At 39.9% G+C, this 18,238-nt stretch overlaps 2 protein-coding genes across 3 annotated transcripts; one reads left to right on the plus strand and one right to left on the minus strand.

Annotated features, from left to right (window-relative positions):
• The first annotated feature begins 1,400 nt into the window (after nucleotides 1-1,400).
• ccdc172 (coiled-coil domain containing 172) lies at nucleotides 1,401-10,565 on the plus strand. Its single transcript, XM_041050370.1, has 8 exons — nucleotides 1,401-1,479; nucleotides 1,737-1,822; nucleotides 3,475-3,591; nucleotides 4,085-4,250; nucleotides 5,239-5,340; nucleotides 6,100-6,202; nucleotides 10,158-10,245; nucleotides 10,530-10,565. Exons 1-8 carry the CDS (start codon nucleotides 1,401-1,403, stop codon nucleotides 10,563-10,565), a joined length of 777 nt encoding a protein of 258 aa, XP_040906304.1.
• Nucleotides 10,566-12,636: 2,071 nt separating this feature from the next.
• Nucleotides 12,637-14,463, minus strand: si:ch1073-126c3.2 (uncharacterized protein LOC555816 homolog). Of its 2 annotated transcripts, none has more exons than XM_041050195.1 (6): nucleotides 14,352-14,463; nucleotides 14,139-14,230; nucleotides 13,813-13,927; nucleotides 13,241-13,353; nucleotides 13,045-13,159; nucleotides 12,637-12,951 (listed from the first exon to the last, which is right to left on the minus strand). In XM_041050195.1, the coding sequence occupies exons 1-6, from the start codon at nucleotides 14,392-14,394 to the stop codon at nucleotides 12,779-12,781; spliced, it is 651 nt and encodes a 216-aa protein (XP_040906129.1). In that variant the 5' UTR covers nucleotides 14,395-14,463; the 3' UTR covers nucleotides 12,637-12,778. The 2 variants fall into 2 exon arrangements, with proteins under 2 accessions (XP_040906129.1, XP_040906128.1); XM_041050194.1 differs by having other exon boundaries at nucleotides 12,637-12,954.
• Nucleotides 14,464-18,238: the final 3,775 nt, after the last annotated feature.

The raw sequence follows: 18,238 nt of genomic DNA on the forward strand, positions 1-18,238 counted from the left end.
GCTAAATGCATGGCACCAGACTCTGTCAATGAACCCCTCTCTGCATTAAAGACTGGACTGAATCAATCAGGAGGGCTGGCGTCCACCACAGTAAATCAGCCTTTACACATAAATACATACATACATCCAGAGAAAAGGAGGGGGGCTGTAGGCCCATTCAGACATGGGATGAAATACCTTATTTGAACGTCAGTGAATAATCCCTTATTGAAAAGGAAGTCGTGATTAGGTAGGCTCCCCGCGAATCAATCCTGCAAGGACTGAAGCCACTTTTCAAAATGTCTTTCAATTTGGCTAAATAGAAATGTCATAGGTCATTATCCACTGCTTTTTTTTTTTTTTTTTTTTTACAGAGAATATGGCTGAAAAATAGACGGAAAATGAACGACGGGCTCAGGCTGCTATCTGGGCTAATTGTCTGCTTACAATTTGATGACTTTGCTGTTCCAAAGTCTCCAAAGGGAACTTTGCCAGTCAGAGGAAGGCTCAGTCAGGTGATTTATGAAAAGCCACAATCAATATGTGATATTAATTTTGAAAATGAATGTCAGAGTGATGTAGTCCTCGGGTCATTGAACGTTTCACTCCGCACTGTGCTTCATGGCTCCGGATCAGAAGCTTTCTTTCTGTCTCAGCGGTGAAATGAGAAAATTGGTCAAAGTCGGGAATTGTGTGACAAATGCAGGCAGCGTGTCTCGGTGGATTACTGCCGAGAAGGCCGACTGTGCCGATACAGCAGTTAGTAGAAGTTCAACACAATGAGCGGGGGCTGATGAATCAAACTGCACTGTAGGTGACTGCAGTCGGCTAAAAGTGCTGTAAATTCTCAACATCGGATGCAGGACAGGAATAGTGACTCCAAAGAGGCAAACGCTAATTTCCTAACGCAGTTGTCGGAAACGCTAGCTAAGTAACGCCTGAAACAAACCAGTGCTAGCCAAACTCTGGACGCTGATTTTAGCTAGCGCTAGCTATGATGACAAGCTCTTACTTTGTTCGGCAGTGTGTTATAAACGTTTAATAAAACTTCGCCTGTGACTAGAAACTAGAAACAATGCATTATTAAACACTGGTTCAGCTGTTATCAGCACTTTCAGTTGCATTAGAAGTGTTTAAGAAACAGACTAACCGGTGTCCGCCGCGGGGCAGGGTGGGGCCGGATGGTCGCTCTTGAAGGCAGCGCCAAATGAGTAGCTAGCTTACAGAGTAACCAGTTTTTTTTTTTTCTCAACTTTATTTAATAAATTGTGCATACAGTGAACAGAACATACATGCCATGGGTACAATATTAACTAAGAGTAACCAGGTTAGTTCCGGACCGAAGGAGCCGCTAGTTAACGTTATACTCAGTAGGAGCCATTGGACTCTCGGTTACTTATTAAAACAGCCATTGACTCAAAATGAGTTTAGACTCACTCTTTCAACAAATCCTTTTAACCGAGCAACAGTTAACTGAACAGACACAAAAATTCAAGGAAGGTATGATTGCTTGCCTACTGACATTTAAGCTAACAACATGAGAGGACTAGTTAGAATGCTACCTAGCCAAGTTAGCAACACAAACAATTAAGAAACCATCTTTATCCACCTACCATTTCACTTTTCATTATCTCAAGTGTATTTTTTCCTTAACTTTAGTTCACTCCCTGAGGTCAAAGTGACATTAGAAATACTGATTTGTGGCGGGTTGGTCACCGTGTTGCAGGTTATTAACCAATACCTCATTTTAATTTCAGTCAAAATAGCCATCATCAGGTGCAACGAGAAAGTGAAGAGTGCCACTGAAAAGTATGAAAAGACCAAAGAGGAACTTGATATAAAGGTGGGGCTAAATTAGAGTTTGGTTTATCTCCTGTATATATTGCTAATGTGTCCATTATAAATACATTTTGCGATTAGGCGATGTTTAGATTATGCTTTAAACATGATGTCATTTGACATTTATTTGGGCAGGCTGTATTTGATTTGTTTTAACAGGTTTTACAAAATATTAACAGACTTCTTGTAACTGACGTTGGAAGATCTAGTTAAATTTCAATACATTTCAAAGTAAGCCAGTGTAAATATGTGGTGAATGTTATTGCTGCCTATTTGAAGGCACTGGTGATTTAGAACAGCCTGATATTCACACAGCATGGTCCTCATTTGCATTGTGGCATATCATTCAGTTTGACTTTGAACAGTGCATCTACTTATATTTTCATTTAGGGGTTCTTTCAGAAGGACCAGTAACATCTTATATAAGGAAGGAAATGTATAATTTTACTGTTCATCTAATAGAATACTGTAATAAAACGGAGATAAATTATTGTTGTTCTTTATATATTGTAAATGAGGTTTACTTTGTTGTAACATACACAGATGTAACTGCTTTACCTTCAGATGCCACACAGTATTAGTGGCATTGACAACATGAGGTAAAGAAGGGATATTGGCATATTGATAAGCTGATCTGCTTTATGATTTAAAACACTTAATCTTTCCCATTCATTTCATCAACATTGCATAGGATCGATTGCAAGTGCCAGTGTAAAATCAATGGCTAATTTCCACCGGATAGCATTAGTGAAACCTTTTAGCATGTGTGAGATGTGATGTCAAAGACAGGCTCGTTGACCTTTCAAAAATATTGCTAACTTGTTCCTGTACTGTAAAAGTGGGCATCCGATCAAAAGAGCAAATGCATAGGTTTAATAAGAAAGGTTGCTGAATACCACGCCTTGTCTGCCTGAGTACTATATACCTGTGAACATACGCCAGGCACATCTTGTGTGACTCCTCAGAATTTTTACATCATACAAATATACAGGGTGTGTTTACAGCACAGTGTGTTTACAGCTCACATGATGTAACGTCATACAGTTTATGAGAGCTGTCTTACGATAATTACAGTGTTTAGAAAACTTGGAACCTGATTGCCCTCGCTGAAAACGTTCCGGACTCTTCCCCTACTGTATAAGAAACAATAAACTCAATTCCTCCTTGAGAGCTCGAGTAGTAGAATGAAAACTGCATTGAAAGTCATGCTGCGTGAGGCAACTTTAAAAAGCGTCCTCCATGAATTTACCTTCCTATGTAATTTGGCAATTTGTGTTCCTTTGGGATGTACTGTATAATCACACAGGACGAAGAGACAATGGGAACCAAACAAGAAAAGTTTGAAAGTGAATTCTATATATAAAATGCTGAAAAAGAAACCTATGTTTTTAAAAGTAGTCAAAGAAACATGTATTTTTTTGTTCAGCATTTCCCAGTGAGGGTCACTAACTGTACAGTACATTGTGCCTTTGACAGTATATAGTACATGATTGTGTCAGCTACCCATATTAGAATTTTCAGCTCATCACATTTCTCCTCCTCTGGGATCAGTAATATATCTCTCATATGTTAAGCAGCAGTAATGTATCTCCTTCTCTATACATCTGTCTGTCAGATTGTGTGTCTTAACTTCCCACTCATTCATTTGTGCTCCAGGCTCAGCAGTTGTCTGTGATGAGACTGCAGCATGATCTGATGAAGAAATGTGAAGACCAGATGTTGAAGCAAATTGAGGAGCTGCTCTGCCAGAAGAGCCATCTCAGGGAATGTCTAGTCAGTTGAAGCTTGAATGAATATTTACATCTCATATAATATTGGTTATGTGTAATGTGGATACTTGGTCAGCATTTATAGTCTTATAGTCATTGTAAGACCAGCAGTTCCATATTTAGAGTAGTACAAAGTTTAGTAAATGATTCTTGTTTAATATATAATGTCCATCAAATAGAAACACTATGAACGAATGTGTAAGCCTACAAAAATCCACTACTGTCAGAGTCAATAAATCTTGCCTGCTGTTGTATTCTTGACTGATACACTCACTGATTACATTATATTCCCATTCAAGCCCAGGTTGTCACCCCACTCACAGTGAGCACTGTGGCTTGGGAATGAGCACAAACCCATGGACATGTGTAACATTGCACAGAAGTGAAAGTGCAAATCCCTTCACTCAGAGTAGCAGTAGTAGAAATTGTATAATCACAAACAGCTGTATTTGTATTATTGTTGAGAGCATTTCCCATGATCCTGCTTTTCATACCAGGCCAAGATAAAGAGGGAGTCTAAAGGAGAAGAGGAAAGCTTCCTTCAAGAGATCTCAAGGTTCAACAGTGACTTCAGTCTTCGGGGGAACAGAGAAACAGTGTTTGAGAGCCAAACACACACTGAGATCCTGGACCTCGAGAGGGAGGTGGAATCATTGTACAAAGGTCATAAAACACTGTTTATTGTACTGTTGTCACAGGAGAAAGAAGCTGTATCATGCAGATGTGGCCCTGACTGCTCATTTCAAAATAATAATTTAATACTCAGTTTATTATAAAGTATAAGTAGATGAATATGTGGTAGTGTGTAGACGAATTACACACATCACAATCCCACATGTTGACTGTATATTGCTGAGGGAAGAAGTAGTCAATATGATTTCAGGAAAAAGCTGATTTAAATTTATAGATGATGGGTGGAGAATGAAAGTAAAACCGATCAGAACACATATAACACATTACTGAACAGAGTAAAATTAATAGTTTTACTGTTTAATTAATAAAAGGATTCTGTGTGGATCACAGACTTAAAGAAGCTGGGAGGTTTTGGAGAAAGCACAGCTTATCATTTTGAAAAAAAACACTTAAAAAAAAAAGCTGAGCTGTAAAGTGTCTCATTTTATCATAAAATCTAAATTCTGTGCAGCTCACAACCTAACACACCTGGCCTCATACCACCATTCATGCATGTAAAATCATTATCGGTAAAAGTAAATTATCAGAAAGTAAGAATTTGAAGAGTTTGAGAACGTACCACCAAAGTAAAGTTTAGTTTCTTTTACTGCATTTTTTTTGGAGTCAGTTTTAAGACAACACATGTTATGTAGTGATTACTTGTCGTCAGATTTCTGTGGCAGTGGTTTATAGAAGAAGCATACTGTATTTTTGAGGCCTAGCAACATTTAACATTTAATGACAAATTACACTTTGATTTGGTTTGAACTCTTCATTAGTTCCACAGCACTGAGGGTAAAGCTTCCTCAATCAATGTCTTCATATTATTCATTATATCTGGGCTCAAGGGAACACTATTATCTGATTGTGTGTACAGTTAAAATGAATTTCAAAAATGCTCACATTGCAAAGATAAAGTTTTCTTTTGTTGAGCAGTCTAAATTCAGTCTAAATCTGTCTTTTCTCCCTCTACAATCAGAGATGGAGCTGATGAGCAGCAGGAACAGTCACATGAGCTCCATGCAGGAGGAGAAGAGAGCGCTCCAGCTTGAACTACATGGCCTGGATAACAACCGTAAAGGTAAATACCAAACACTCTCCACATGCTTTATAAACCCCTTTGTTATTTCAAATATATTCATATAGCAAACCATCACTTTTCGAGCTGATTATTAATGTCACGTCTTTCACGTTGATGGAAATCAGGACTGGAGGGAAAAAAAAGTCATCTAAAAATGGAACTGTTGCCAAGCCAGCCAAAAGCTGATAATTAAACTAAACTGAGCCCAGATGTTGATCATAGAGTATAGTAGTTTCTGGCTTCATGGTTAGGTTGGAAGAGAGCTCACTGATGTTGTATTTTATTTCTTTTAAATCTGTGTTAAAGGGACTTTACGCACACACACATATACAGAATGCATTGTCAGCAGGAAGCTACCCAGTACAAATAAAACACAGGTTTACATGTGTTCAGGAACAAAAATAGTGCTGTGTTAAGAAATGCAAAAAAAGACTGTACCGGTGTGGAATATGAATATGAAGATGAAATAGCATTGAGGAAGTACAGTTCGAGTAATAGATTCATGGATTTAAATGCTTATCAGAGGCCAAAACACTGCACAGTACCGTAAGTCAGAGCAACTGACTTAGAGAGGTCAAATGTGTTGCATTACATCAGTGTCACTGTAAGGTCATGGTGATAGTGGGGGCACTGTATAATCTTAACTTTGTCCCATTGCCTCAGCCACCTCAGCAAATGTCTTAACAACGCACCTACAGTATCTGTCTGTCCCGTTTGAGTGAAGTCATTTGGTGTTTGATTTATGACTCTTGGCTACAGACCTGGATCAGCAGTTGAGTGTGGCTGAAGCAATGACAGAATCTCTGAGAGCGGAGAGCCTGTTTGTCAGTCAGAAACCTCTCACTGACAGCACCTGTCTGAGGTGAGTATCGTCAGCTTTATAATTGGACACCACAGACACAGGATGCAGTTCCTGATTTACTTGCAATTACATTTTGTCACAGACTATAACCCTTATGGGACACGAGGAAACAATAAACGCTGAAGGGAAATAAAAGCAAATAAAACACAAAGCAGCAAAGCGTGATGTTAAATATTCCTCGCTGAATAACTGCGATGTTGAATAAGTTCAGTGTTGTGTGTATTGTGAAGGCTGTCAGGGCCTGGTGTATAAAAATACAACCACAGTCCTCTCATCACCAGGGCTGTGTGGTTTTCTTTAGTATAACTGATAAGAATTCATCTTAGCAGTAGCACTAATGGCTGTAGTCACCCTTGTAATGCTAAATACAATCAGAAAAGGACAGAAGAAAGACTTGCAGCGCTAACAACACCATACAGCCCAGCATGCTTGTTAGATAAAAGGTGTTATTTACAAGGGGTAGAACTGAATCATACTGTGACAAGTGCTGAATAGACCAGTAAGCCCAGCTACCGTCTGTTTTTCTCTGTCTGTATCCTTGTGGCTGGAGTCCAATTCTACAAGTGTAAATAACAGAGCATTAAGACCATTTGGCTTAATTAAGGCTTTGATCTGCAGTGTATTTCATTCAGTCAACAAGAGTTTTAAAAAAAAGGCTAAAGTGATTGATGCAGGGAGGTTTGTAAGGGAAAATGAATGAGGGGCAGAGAGTTGCTTATCCAGCGACTTACCAACAAATAAATACAGTTCGGTTTTAGTGGAATCATACATCATGTTTTAACGGGAAAAGCGAGCATATGGAGGAACCTCAACACCCACACCTTTAACTGAGTTATGAACAATGTGCTATAGAATACGTACACATACAGTACAGTAGTACTGTAGATGTTAACACTTCTGAGCTTCACCTTGCAGGCAGCTGTTATTTGGGGACCTGCTTCCATTTAAACTGGGAAACGTGGAGAGTATGGGCCGACTACTGATGATTTCTGATTCTAATAATGTAGCTCAATAAACACTTGGTATTAAACCTGTATGGACGAATGCTTGCACATTCCTTATCTCCTGATATTCAGGAATCCAAACATAGAACAATTGACACAAATAGGGAACAACAGGAAGCACTCGTGAAGACATCTTGGACAAGTGTCTGCTCATCACGGTAGATTTTGAATTGATTTTAGAATATGAATTGTGGCTCTATTCTCTATTGAAACATGACTGGTAGGTGAGTGCTGGCCTTCCATGTTTCTGCACAAAGAGACTTCTTTTATTTAATTAAAGACACGAGATCAATAGTGTTCCAGGAAGAAAGGGTCATTGTTATTGCTCCTGCCACTACTTTGGATAATGTCTTCTCTACAGTACTATGGATGTGAAGTGATTAACAAACCCCCCAACCTATCTAGATGATGATGTCTGCACTTTCAATGTTTAAATCAAAAATCTGACATAGATTTATTTATTCTAGCTCTTCTCAGATCACATTATTAGTAGTATTTAATTCCCGTGTCTGTTATTAGGATGAGGTACAAAGTAGGCAATCGCTGCGCTCACTCACAGATGTGTGGTTTGCTCATCTTTATTTATTTTCCTCCATCCTTTACTCTCTTTTCATGTCCTGCTCTTGTGTCCCCCTCCATCTCCCAGCCTTGCCTTAAATCATGCATGTGGGCAGCATGTCCTGTTCATCCGTCAGCCTCATTAAACATACTAGGTCCTTCATTACCCCCAGGCTTATTAGCTTCAGGAAGTGCTGAGGATGTGGCTTTGGAAGAGAGAGGCCCCCTCTCACTCATTCTTATGATCATCCATCCTGAACTGAAACCATCAATCCTGTCATCAGCCCCTGCAGCATCTCTTTAAAACACATATTTAACTCTCCGCTTATTGATTGTTGGAAATTGAATGCATGTCAATTTGAATGAGTGCTACAGTCATTTAAAAAGTGTTCAGTGTGCAAAACAGGGCGGCTGCTGGTGCGGATCGTTCACTGTCACACAGTGGAAAGATACCTAAAATATTCAGTGGATGTGCTTGGGATTGATGGTTTGGGAGTTGTATTTTTTGATGTGTAGGATTTTCTTCATTGATATATCACTGCTACATTATTTGTGAAGGCTCATTTGAAGATGTCATTTCAGTGCAGAAATCTCATAAAAACCCTCAGAGACTACCAATATCCAAAATGCCAAATGAGTGGCTTGCTGCTAGAAACATCATTTTTCTGGGACTACTCTCACCTCAAAAATCTGATTTGTGAGTTCCACAGTGAAGTGTAAAGTTTAAAACGCCACTGTTGCTTTTCAGACTGTGAAAATGTAATTTTAGTTTTGTTGTTTTATTGTTTCATTAACTTCCAATAAAAGAAAGAAAGAGGTAGCTTGACTTAGAGTCACGCGTAGCTCAGTATAGATCCCTCACACACACCTGCCATAACAGTTAAATCGCAGCCAAAGGATCAAATAGCATGGCCCCAAAGTCCAACGATTTTTCCAGAGGCGAACTGAACCGAGTAATCCAATTTCATGTATGTTTATGAAATTATAGTGTGAAATATTTACTTTGCTACCATAGTGAGAGTTGATTGTTTTAGTCTACGACAGAGGGACAGTGGTGTTACCATAAAGTTCATGTGTCTGCTTTCCTCTAAGTGTATTTTAGAGCTGTCCATCGTCTGATATACTGTTTATACTTTCCTTGTTTATTGAACGCAGATGAAACAGGGTCAAGTGTGTTTAAAACACATTATCATGATTTGATTTTCTGAGGGAGAGGTTGTTACAGAGGTACGTCCTGAATGTTAAGGCTGTTCACAGAGATGATGGCCGTTCTTCTTTCTTGCCTAAATTCTCTGTAAAGTGTGATATTGGTGCTTTTAAAGCATCACTGTTTTCCTGTGTCTGCAAAAGCTGTGCATTTCTTAGAAATTTGCTGCAGTTGGATGATTGTAATGTGAGAGAAATTTCTAAGCTTGATTTACGGCTGTCAGTTCATTCTGTGTTCAGCAACTTGTCCCTTGGGGGGCCTTCTATATATCCTCATCCCTGTGCAGCGAGCCCCTAGGGACAACATTACCAAATACACCACAATGGGCACCTTACAGCCCTGAGTGCAGCTTGTTGGAGCAGGTGTGCAGGTAACCAGGCCCATCAGTGTAGTGAATTTTTGATCATCACACTGATGATCAAAAATATGCACTTTCTTCTGCAGTTCTGTCATTATTTATATAGTGTTGTTTCTTTATAATGATGTAAGCGTCAAAAAGCAGCACGTTTGATGCAAGATCCATGTCAGTTGTTCACAAAGTTAGTTTATAGTAACTTCATACAACAGATTAAATCAGTTGTCAAAGCGTTCATGTAAATTTTGCCTGCTGTGGAAGTTGGGGCCACCATTAAAACAGTAAATGTTTTAGTTAAACTGTGATCCTAAACCAGTCCATTACCAGTAACTTAGTTGTTTTTGTGCAAACTAAACAACATATATCTACAACACATCCCTCTGAACACTCATCTGAATATCAAATCAGTCATGTAAACTCAGACTTTTGGGGAAATCTCTTGAAATAGAAAACAACTATTATCTTAATTTGATAATTTATAAGAGCTGGGATATATTTTGCGTGAGTGTTCTGTGTCACTATCAGCATGAAAACCAATGTGAAACATAAGTTTTACATAGGTTTTAGTTTCCTGTCGTTCATTTAGGTTTGTTTATTTTCTTAGTGGTAAAACACAATAGGAAGGTAACCACAAACATAGTGATACAAACACAATGAAAGAAGAAACAAACTTCATTTTCTCAGGTAAGAAAAAAACATCAAAAGGTTTAAACTCAATATAGAGAACTGAAAATGCTGAAACTGAAAAAGCTCCTCTGTACAAATTTGCCTTTCATAAGTTTTCTCCCACTGCAGTTTCAGTAGCTGACATTGGTTTCATTTGTTTACCAGACTGAGGAAAGAACTGGAGGTGCATAAAAAAGGAGAGCTTGAACTTCTGCGAGAGACGCTCAGCTCAGAAATACAGCTCCTGCAGTCAGTAAGTTGCTGTGTTATGAAGAAGGCTTTTGTTCAGTCTAATAAAAACTATTTCAGATAGGACCCAGTCATTCATATCCTTTCAGATTCAGACAGGATTCTTTGCATGTCAGACCAGGGCTGAAAAATAATATCTTTCAAAAGCAGCAAAGGTGCAGCACATTGTTACTTATTTTAAAAATGTCGCCATAGGAAAAGGAAATCCAAAACACATTCATATTCAGCCTCGTTCTTCAGTGGGTTCTTTGTAGGCTTTCATTCAGTTTATCTTTTTATTATTTACAGAAGCTGGACAGCAGCCAAGGAAGTGAGCGGCATTAGGTTTGGCACAGTGATAATACAGAAAGGCTGCACTGGTTCCCTGATTGTCTCTTATGTTAAAAACAAACAAACATGCTAATGAATAAGGAGAGAGACGAGAGAGAGGACAGGAAGGAACAAACAGCTCAGTTCTAAACTAAATGTGCTGAAACAGTATCACAACAAATAAAGGTTTGGTCCGTGTGTTGGGATCGTTGGTTAATAATAATAATAATAATCAGTGTAATATTTGTTCTTGTGTGTCTGTGTGGGAGAACATAAAGGGAGCTGTCAAAAAAAGTGATTCTATACTGCCCTCTTGTGTGCAAAGAGTAACATTACTGTAATAGCAGTTGATTCAATATGGAAAAAAAATGTTATCACTTTTTTTTCCATATTGATTGATATTGATAATTATCATAACGTACATTTAATACCATTAATGAGGAAGGAAACACATTCAACATGTTAGACATTCTGGCCAAGGGGTGCATTCAGTTTCAGATTAAATCCTGCAGAAATCACAGCGTTTGTTATGGTTTCAAACAAACTTTTTTTTTCTGAATCAGTTATTTGATTCTCTGCAGCCACACGGGATAACGGTAGCAAAGTGTATAAAGCTGCCATTTTACTTTAGCCCTGCATTCTGTATAAAGCTGCTGCGGCACTGTTTAAGAAAAGTGTTTCCTGCCTGGGGTCAGTTTGTGATTGTCATCAATTTTTTTGATAAAAATGATCAATATTATCCCTAGTTTTAGTTCATCATAAAGGTGTTGGGTGGGTTTGAGGTCAGGGCTCTGCCCAGGCTAGTCAACTTCTTCCACAACGAAACAGGAATCTGGATTTTTCATGTTTAAACTGCTGGAAACAGTTTTGTGAAAAATATTGTAAGTTGTATGCTGTAGCATTAAGATTTGCCTTCGCTGGAACTAAGGAGCCAAGCTTAAATGAAGAGAAACAGCCCTGAATCAGGTGCACAGCAGTGTGTGGACAGGGTTGCTGAGATGATAATTCAGACACAAAATTTATGGAGTATGGAGAAGTGAAGGTTTCAGCACATATTTTACAATAATCACACTTATTCTGATGAAATGTTGTGAGTCAGTTACCGGCAAGAAACATTAGATGAAAAAACATTTTGTCTGTTGCCACCTAATGGGAGATGTGTGACATGCGGTTTACTGCTGTTAATCCCTCAGTCCAGAGAGAGTTATTTGTGTAATTGATGATTAGACGGTCTGTCTGCCTACAGCAGAGGGTCATTCTGTGGCTCGTTTTCTCTCTGATTAGAGTGATTCCTAATAGAATGAGGGGAATGTCAATGGCTTCCTAATGAGATCCTGCATTCTCGTTTTGACTTTTTAACCTTGACCTCTGTGAGCCGCGTCTGGATGTGTTTGCAAAAACTGAGAGCAGACAGAATAGCAGGCAGAGCAGTCCATTTGGCGGAGTGGTTAACCTCATTTTAACTGCTGCTCTCATCCAGATCATTGTACTAATAGTCACTCACACAAATAGTGAGTGGCTGTTAGTAAAATGAAGTCAGACGTGAAGTGGTGAAGACGGCAGTCAGACACTCACAGGTGAATCCATCCTTTCATCAGTGCAGCGATGCTGTGGTTTGTACAGATACATCACCTTTAATCCGGAGTGTTCTTGTTTATGTGCCTTTGCTGCTTGTGTAAACTTCACTGGCTGCTGCTTTGATGCAGCTGTCGTCGTCTTATTTAGGTTCCCATCACAGACACAGTCAGCTAAAGTGCAGTCACTTAAGTATCGTGTTCCTTTAACTTCAGAAATTTTTTCTGTGAAATACAGCATTGCAAGAGAGATCAGAATCTCGGGTCTTGTATTTTTTATTTAAATTTTTTTTTTTTTTTTTTTTTTACAGGAAATGTGTCATGTAGTCAGAGTCTTTCTTTGACTTATATAACAACATGGCCTTTTCTCTGGTGCCACCCGTCAGCCAGCCTTTATAGTTTTTTGTGGCACATACAGTATCATGTGATGCATATGCATTTTAATCTCAGTGTATGAAGCTGCATGTGCTGACACTGATCTCAATGTGCAGAAATTCCAACAAAGGAGCCCATTCAGCTTCAGAAAGACTTTTAATCTTGACACTTGAAGTCAGTTTAACTTTCACTTTTTCCTTGAAATATTCCCAAAGCTTTATTTCAGCGCGGAGGAGTTTCACACCACAGCATTTCTCTACATTTTCGTCCACATCATGATCATCCACATACAAGACAGGCGTACTGCGGCTCTCCCAGTATGCCTTGATTCCTCAGCTCGGTGATAAAACCTTCGATGGTGCTATTCTGCAGTTGGCTGCTACTCTTTGTCACCAGGCAATCCTGATCTCTTGGAAAATAGGCCGACTTTGCTCCTGCAATTTGATCAGATGCTTCTACAGAAGGAGGGAAAGTAAGTCAAGCTCATCTCCACAGCTTCACATCCTATATAAAGTTAACAGAAAGTCACTTAAATACAGCCTCACCGCTGCACACAGCCAGCTTGTTTCCTCCTACGTACTGGGTGTCCCATTTATATTTTGTCTGCTTACTGCATTCATCAAACAAACGACTTCTCCTGATGAAACCAAAGTCGTAACCCTGCGAAAGACTCAGATTATCTCACTCATCCGTTTATACTCTCTGTGCATATAAACGTGTAAAATTGTGTCTGCCACTTACATGGTTGCACACAGGTTTGCAGTAGCGCTTGTCGTCAACTGTGACACACGCTAACCCTCCATTGGTGGGCACTTCAGCTTCAGGGCATTCATTTGGCTTCGCACCTTGGCATTCTGTATCAGTGAATGTTTATTAAATAAGGATAATTAAACATTTCACATGTTAGATGTCCATAAAAGGTCCATCTGTAGGAATTACACCACGACATTTTATCTTAACCTGTGATGAGAGCAGCTTCAGTAGGTGATAATCCACCTATTTTCCAAGGAGAGTTCACTTAATTCTGTGTGAGACTCAAAGTACCTCGACAAATGTGATAAATTTGCTGCACCCTGCTGCTCTGCTGACTCCGACTCTGTGAAAATGATCCATCGCAGTCACCGTACTGCACTTTAGAACATTAATCCTAAAACCAGGTGGAAAACCTCAAACAGCCCTTGGTAGAAGTGAGAACCAGACAGGATGTCCTCAAATTCAAGGTCTAACGTTTAAACTAGTTCTCACAAAGATACAATAAAATGCAAACGACACACACACACACCAGCGCGCGTGTCTCTGGCTCATCCTCCTACCTTTCAGCTGGTGTTTGTGCAGACAATCAGTTAGACTCCTCATGGAAAGCAGTAGTTCAGATGACTGCTGAGCATCCAGTGCAGAGCTCAAGCTTTTATTGCACTGTGCTGCCACCTGTTGGTGAGTAACAGGCACAACACTTGTTTTGTTCCTATCTGCTAAATATGATATGGAAAGAAAATGACAACATAAATTCAAAGTATCACATGTTGGTTTGATGACTGTGCATTTTTTATTTATTTATTTTTTTCAAAGTGAATACGATGTGAGCTATGTTTATGTCTGTGTTACAGCAGCTGTTCTGACATGAACATCCCTAGTTTACCTTGAGATCAGCTGACAGACGCTCGAAGAGCTGAGTTTGTGAACTGCAAATCTGAGGTAAAGTTTCATCCTGAGCAGCAGAGAAGGACAAGACTGCAAGAAAACACAGCAACACTAATATCCAGCTTTTTTTCTTTCCATGATTTTTTTCTGGCACACATGTACTGTCTCTCTTGTGATTCTCAATTTCAGACAAATACAATTATGAGATTACCTGCTAGTGAACATATCCAAATCAGCGTTCCCTTTAATGCCATGGCTGCTGAATTAGATTTCCTCTGACCCAGAACTGAAGGCAGAAAGCTGTGACTGGTGCATTTATTGACTCGGCCTTGTCGGGGCAAAGTTTACAGAATTTGGCAAATATTGTGGTTTGCAGCCAAGATTGGACTCAGTGGATTTCCAGCATTTCAAAAACTTCAGCTTCCAGTCTATGATGTAACATGAACCTTGGTTCTGCAGATGTGGATATCATTTAGCTTTTTGTACAATTCCACTTTATTTGTGCAGATTTTTTGCAGCTGGGATAACAAATTACAATATCTCCAGATTTTATTTCTCAGATTTTTCCAAACATAATTTTTGCAGTGTGTGTGTCCCTGCTTTGTGCAGATGGGGGAGCTGGTAGTACACGGTAACTGTTGTAATTAGTCTTTTTACTGTTCTTCTTCACACAGGATGCCACTACTACATCTTAGTTGTGAGGCTGCTATGGGGTCAAATGTCGGTATGATATTCACACACATACACATGACACACTACATCAGACACACTGGGTGACTCAGTGTCAATCAGTAAGTTGTGCCACGAAGGATGACGGTGTAAATAATTCACTGTGGATGTTATTCATTATGGATGTCTGACGTTCAGGCAGCAGATGAATTATTGAAGCTTTTAGGAAGAGTGATCGAGCTCATTAATACGGAGAATTGCCTTTTTATGTTTGATTTGAGGAACAAAGATTAGTTCTGGAAATGGACCTTGAGACTTGTCATTATCTTCTGTCCAACATGTCCTCTCACACGCTGCAGTGCTTTGGCTTTTTGTCTGGAATGAGGACGAGTTTTCTTTCGGATGTTTATCATATGTTACACACAAATCCATACAGCATTAATATCCACCGCTGATTAGAGTTCTTATTGTTGAAATTTGTGTGGAATCCTGATCTTGATTCGCATCAACGTTTGCAAAATTTGGAAAATGCATAAGGTTCTGTGATGTGATGTAACTGTTGCTCATGCTTGATAATCTGTTCAGTAATCTTTTCAGTGGTTGTTGAGTTGTTACTGCAAACAAACTGACTGCTGTTCCCTGGCATCCATCAGTTTTTCCTGTTGAAAATCTGTTATAACACCTGTAAGAGTGGGATCCTGCAGTAGTATCGTTTACATGGACTCCACTGTGCTTTCGTTTGCATGTTAGTGGACACAACAGAAACAGGTAACTGATAAAATTAGCCGACGGGGTCAGCGTCCTGGCTTTTTACAGAGCTTTCAAGTACATCTCATGGTCTTCATCAGCAAATGGACTTGATTTAATCACATGAATTTCATTTACATGACAGCATGTGGTTGCATGTGAGGTGAGATCATCTCTGTTCAAGGGTGGACTGACATGAGTGGCCATCTTGGTCCTTCGTCAGCCATCCACTGACATGTAGTCGATAACTCTGACCACTTCATGCTCTCTTATCTGCTTTCTTGCAACGAATTGCGTGAGAAGATTGACACCACACATGTTTGTATGATAAATATGAAGCTGCAAGGGGCAGACAGCTAGCTAAGCTTAGCATAGCATAGCATAAAGAGTCGAGGCACGGTTGAAGAGCCAGTCTGGCTCGGACATCTCAGACAAGGTGGGTTTTTAATCCACAAGGTTTCATTTGTATACTTTGTAGTGGATTGGTTAAGATTAGGGAATGATCGTGGTCATGGTTAATCAAACACTGGCGTGACATCTATTTACAGTATGCTGTTTGCACTGTTGTCAGTTTTCTGGTGAAGACAGTGATTCATGAATACAAGATGTCGCTTGTCAGGAAAACAGGATCGTGAGTCACTTTGCTTCTTGGTTTTTCTGACGAGGACAGACTCACTTATTATAGATACAAACAGTGGGCCAGTCCACCTTGATACCTGCACACACACACACCCACACACATCAGTCAGTACAGAGCCAGGCACACACCCACAGAAGCCCTTTGTGACAGTGTGGTATAAAAGTGATGATGAATGGCGTGTATGATAGCAACACGCTCTCCTCTCTGTCTAACCTTTCCCAAATACTCGTGACATTCTCCCTGCGGCGCTCCCTGTCTGCCTCCCTCACAGGCATTGTGCTGAATTAGCCAGCCGTGGAAAGCGGCTACTCTGTTGTCAAATGATTCACATGGGTGAGCCGCAGAAAGCCAAGCAGTCGGAGCTAATTGGTATTCAGGAAGACGCTGCGTTACCTGTTTCAAAGACTTTTCCTGTTTGGGAGGATCGCTGTGCCTCCAGGGAAACTGTGAACGCAATTGCAGCTGATAAATAGCTAATAACGTCTATTAGCTCATTTTAATTACCCCTTTGCTTTTATCAGAAGGCTAATTTATTTTCTTAGCACACAGAAGCCGCAGCAGTTGCGGATCATTTTAAAGACGCAGCAGACAGCCCGGTGAGAGATTTTGGAAGATTAATGTGCAAGTGCCTTCGGAAGCAAGAGTTTAACACGGATATTCAACTCTGAGCTTGTAAAGATACAACCAAACTGATCTTGTCAGCTGAAAAAGGCTTTTCTGTCTAAACAAAAATCAAAGTAAAGGGAAGGGAGAGACAAGCAGGGAACAGGGCAGTTGAAAGTGGGGCCTGATAACTCCAGCTGTGCCGTATCAAACATTTGAAGCGCAGCAGGAGGCTCCGAAAAGAGGCTTTCTTCTCCCTGTCTCGTCTAACCTCGTACACTAATTAACAAACTATTATAGTGACAGAAATGTGTGCTGGTGGGATGAGAACATTGAAAATATGAAAAGTGTGAATATAATAGTTGACTGACAGCTCCACTCATCGCTCATCTCCTACACTTTTTTTCCCTCTCTCTCTATTGTTTAGTGTACACAAATTAGTCAAACGCCAGTGAGGCGCCACTTTCAGGGAAAGAGCAGGAGGAAAGAACATTTTTCATGAAAGACCATCTTCCTGCTTTCTAAATGGATCCCACTGAGCGAGCCGGCGCAAAGGGTTCACACAGTCACTTAGTCATCCAGTCATCCAGTCAGTCAGTCAGTCAGTCAGCCAGTCAGTCCGTCAAATGAACATGCAGATTGCTCAACACGTACAGGAATGAAGAGAACATCCACGTACTGAAGCAACAGCCTAGAACACACACCAGATGGAGAAAACTATTAATTTATCAAATATTTATAAGATGCAAATGTGAATAAAAAATGATGCCGCTGTCCCCGAACACCTGTTTCCCTGCCGGCTCACCGAGCTCTTGTTTACCACCTGTCTCCTCACATGCTTTCCCCCTTCCTGAACACCGGCAGGCCTGCGAGTTTAACTCGTGTCTCACTGATTATTGCCTCCACAGCTTGTTGGCTAGCTTATTTGAGAGCTACATACTTCTTTTCCAGTAAACATGCCTGTTTACTATCTGGATTTGGTTTGACTTTGTTCCTTTTTACCACTCATTCACTGTGTTTACCTCCCTGCTCCTTGTTTCCTGTCTCATTCTAACCTGTTTTCTTCCTTCCTGGCTTCCACTTATGTTTGAGGTTACAGCCTAATTGGCTGTTAGTATGCTAACGACTGGCTGTGCATGTACTTGTTTACTCAATACATATCTGTTTGGCAGACTTCTTTACATTATGCCAGTGTGAGCAGCTGCTCACCAGTCTGACCAGTTGACTTTCCTTCCTTTCCAGTCCAGTTTTCTGAACTGAATTATGTTCAAAAGTGGGTGCAAAGTAAATATTAGCGCCTCTCAGTATAACCCACATCAAAAACCAAAGCTTATAGCATTCAGGACGGTAAGATTAGGCTGCATTACTGTTATCTGTGCGAACATAGGAAACTGCCACTAAATGTAAATGTGCTGCTAATAATGTAATGTTAGCATAGA

The sequence above is a fragment of the Toxotes jaculatrix genome, chromosome 11, assembly GCF_017976425.1.
Source record: "Toxotes jaculatrix isolate fToxJac2 chromosome 11, fToxJac2.pri, whole genome shotgun sequence".
NCBI lineage: Eukaryota > Metazoa > Chordata > Actinopteri > Toxotidae > Toxotes > Toxotes jaculatrix.

Coding starts and splice junctions, on each gene's coding strand:
- ccdc172 (XM_041050370.1), top strand. CDS start 1,401: ATGAGTTTAGACTCACTCTTTCAACAAATCCTTTTAACCGAGCAACAG. Junction 1,823..3,474: donor AAGAGGAACTTGATATAAAG/GTGGGGCTAAAT, acceptor TTTGTGCTCCAG/GCTCAGCAGTTGTCTGTGAT. Junction 5,341..6,099: donor CCTGGATAACAACCGTAAAG/GTAAATACCAAA, acceptor TCTTGGCTACAG/ACCTGGATCAGCAGTTGAGT.
- si:ch1073-126c3.2 (XM_041050194.1), bottom strand. CDS start 14,394: ATGGCATTAAAGGGAACGCTGATTTGGATATGTTCACTAGCAG. Junction 13,928..14,138: donor GTCTGTCAGCTGATCTCAAG/GTAAACTAGGGA, acceptor ACTCACCAACAG/GTGGCAGCACAGTGCAATAA. Junction 13,354..13,812: donor GCACAAACACCAGCTGAAAG/GTAGGAGGATGA, acceptor TCACTGATACAG/AATGCCAAGGTGCGAAGCCA.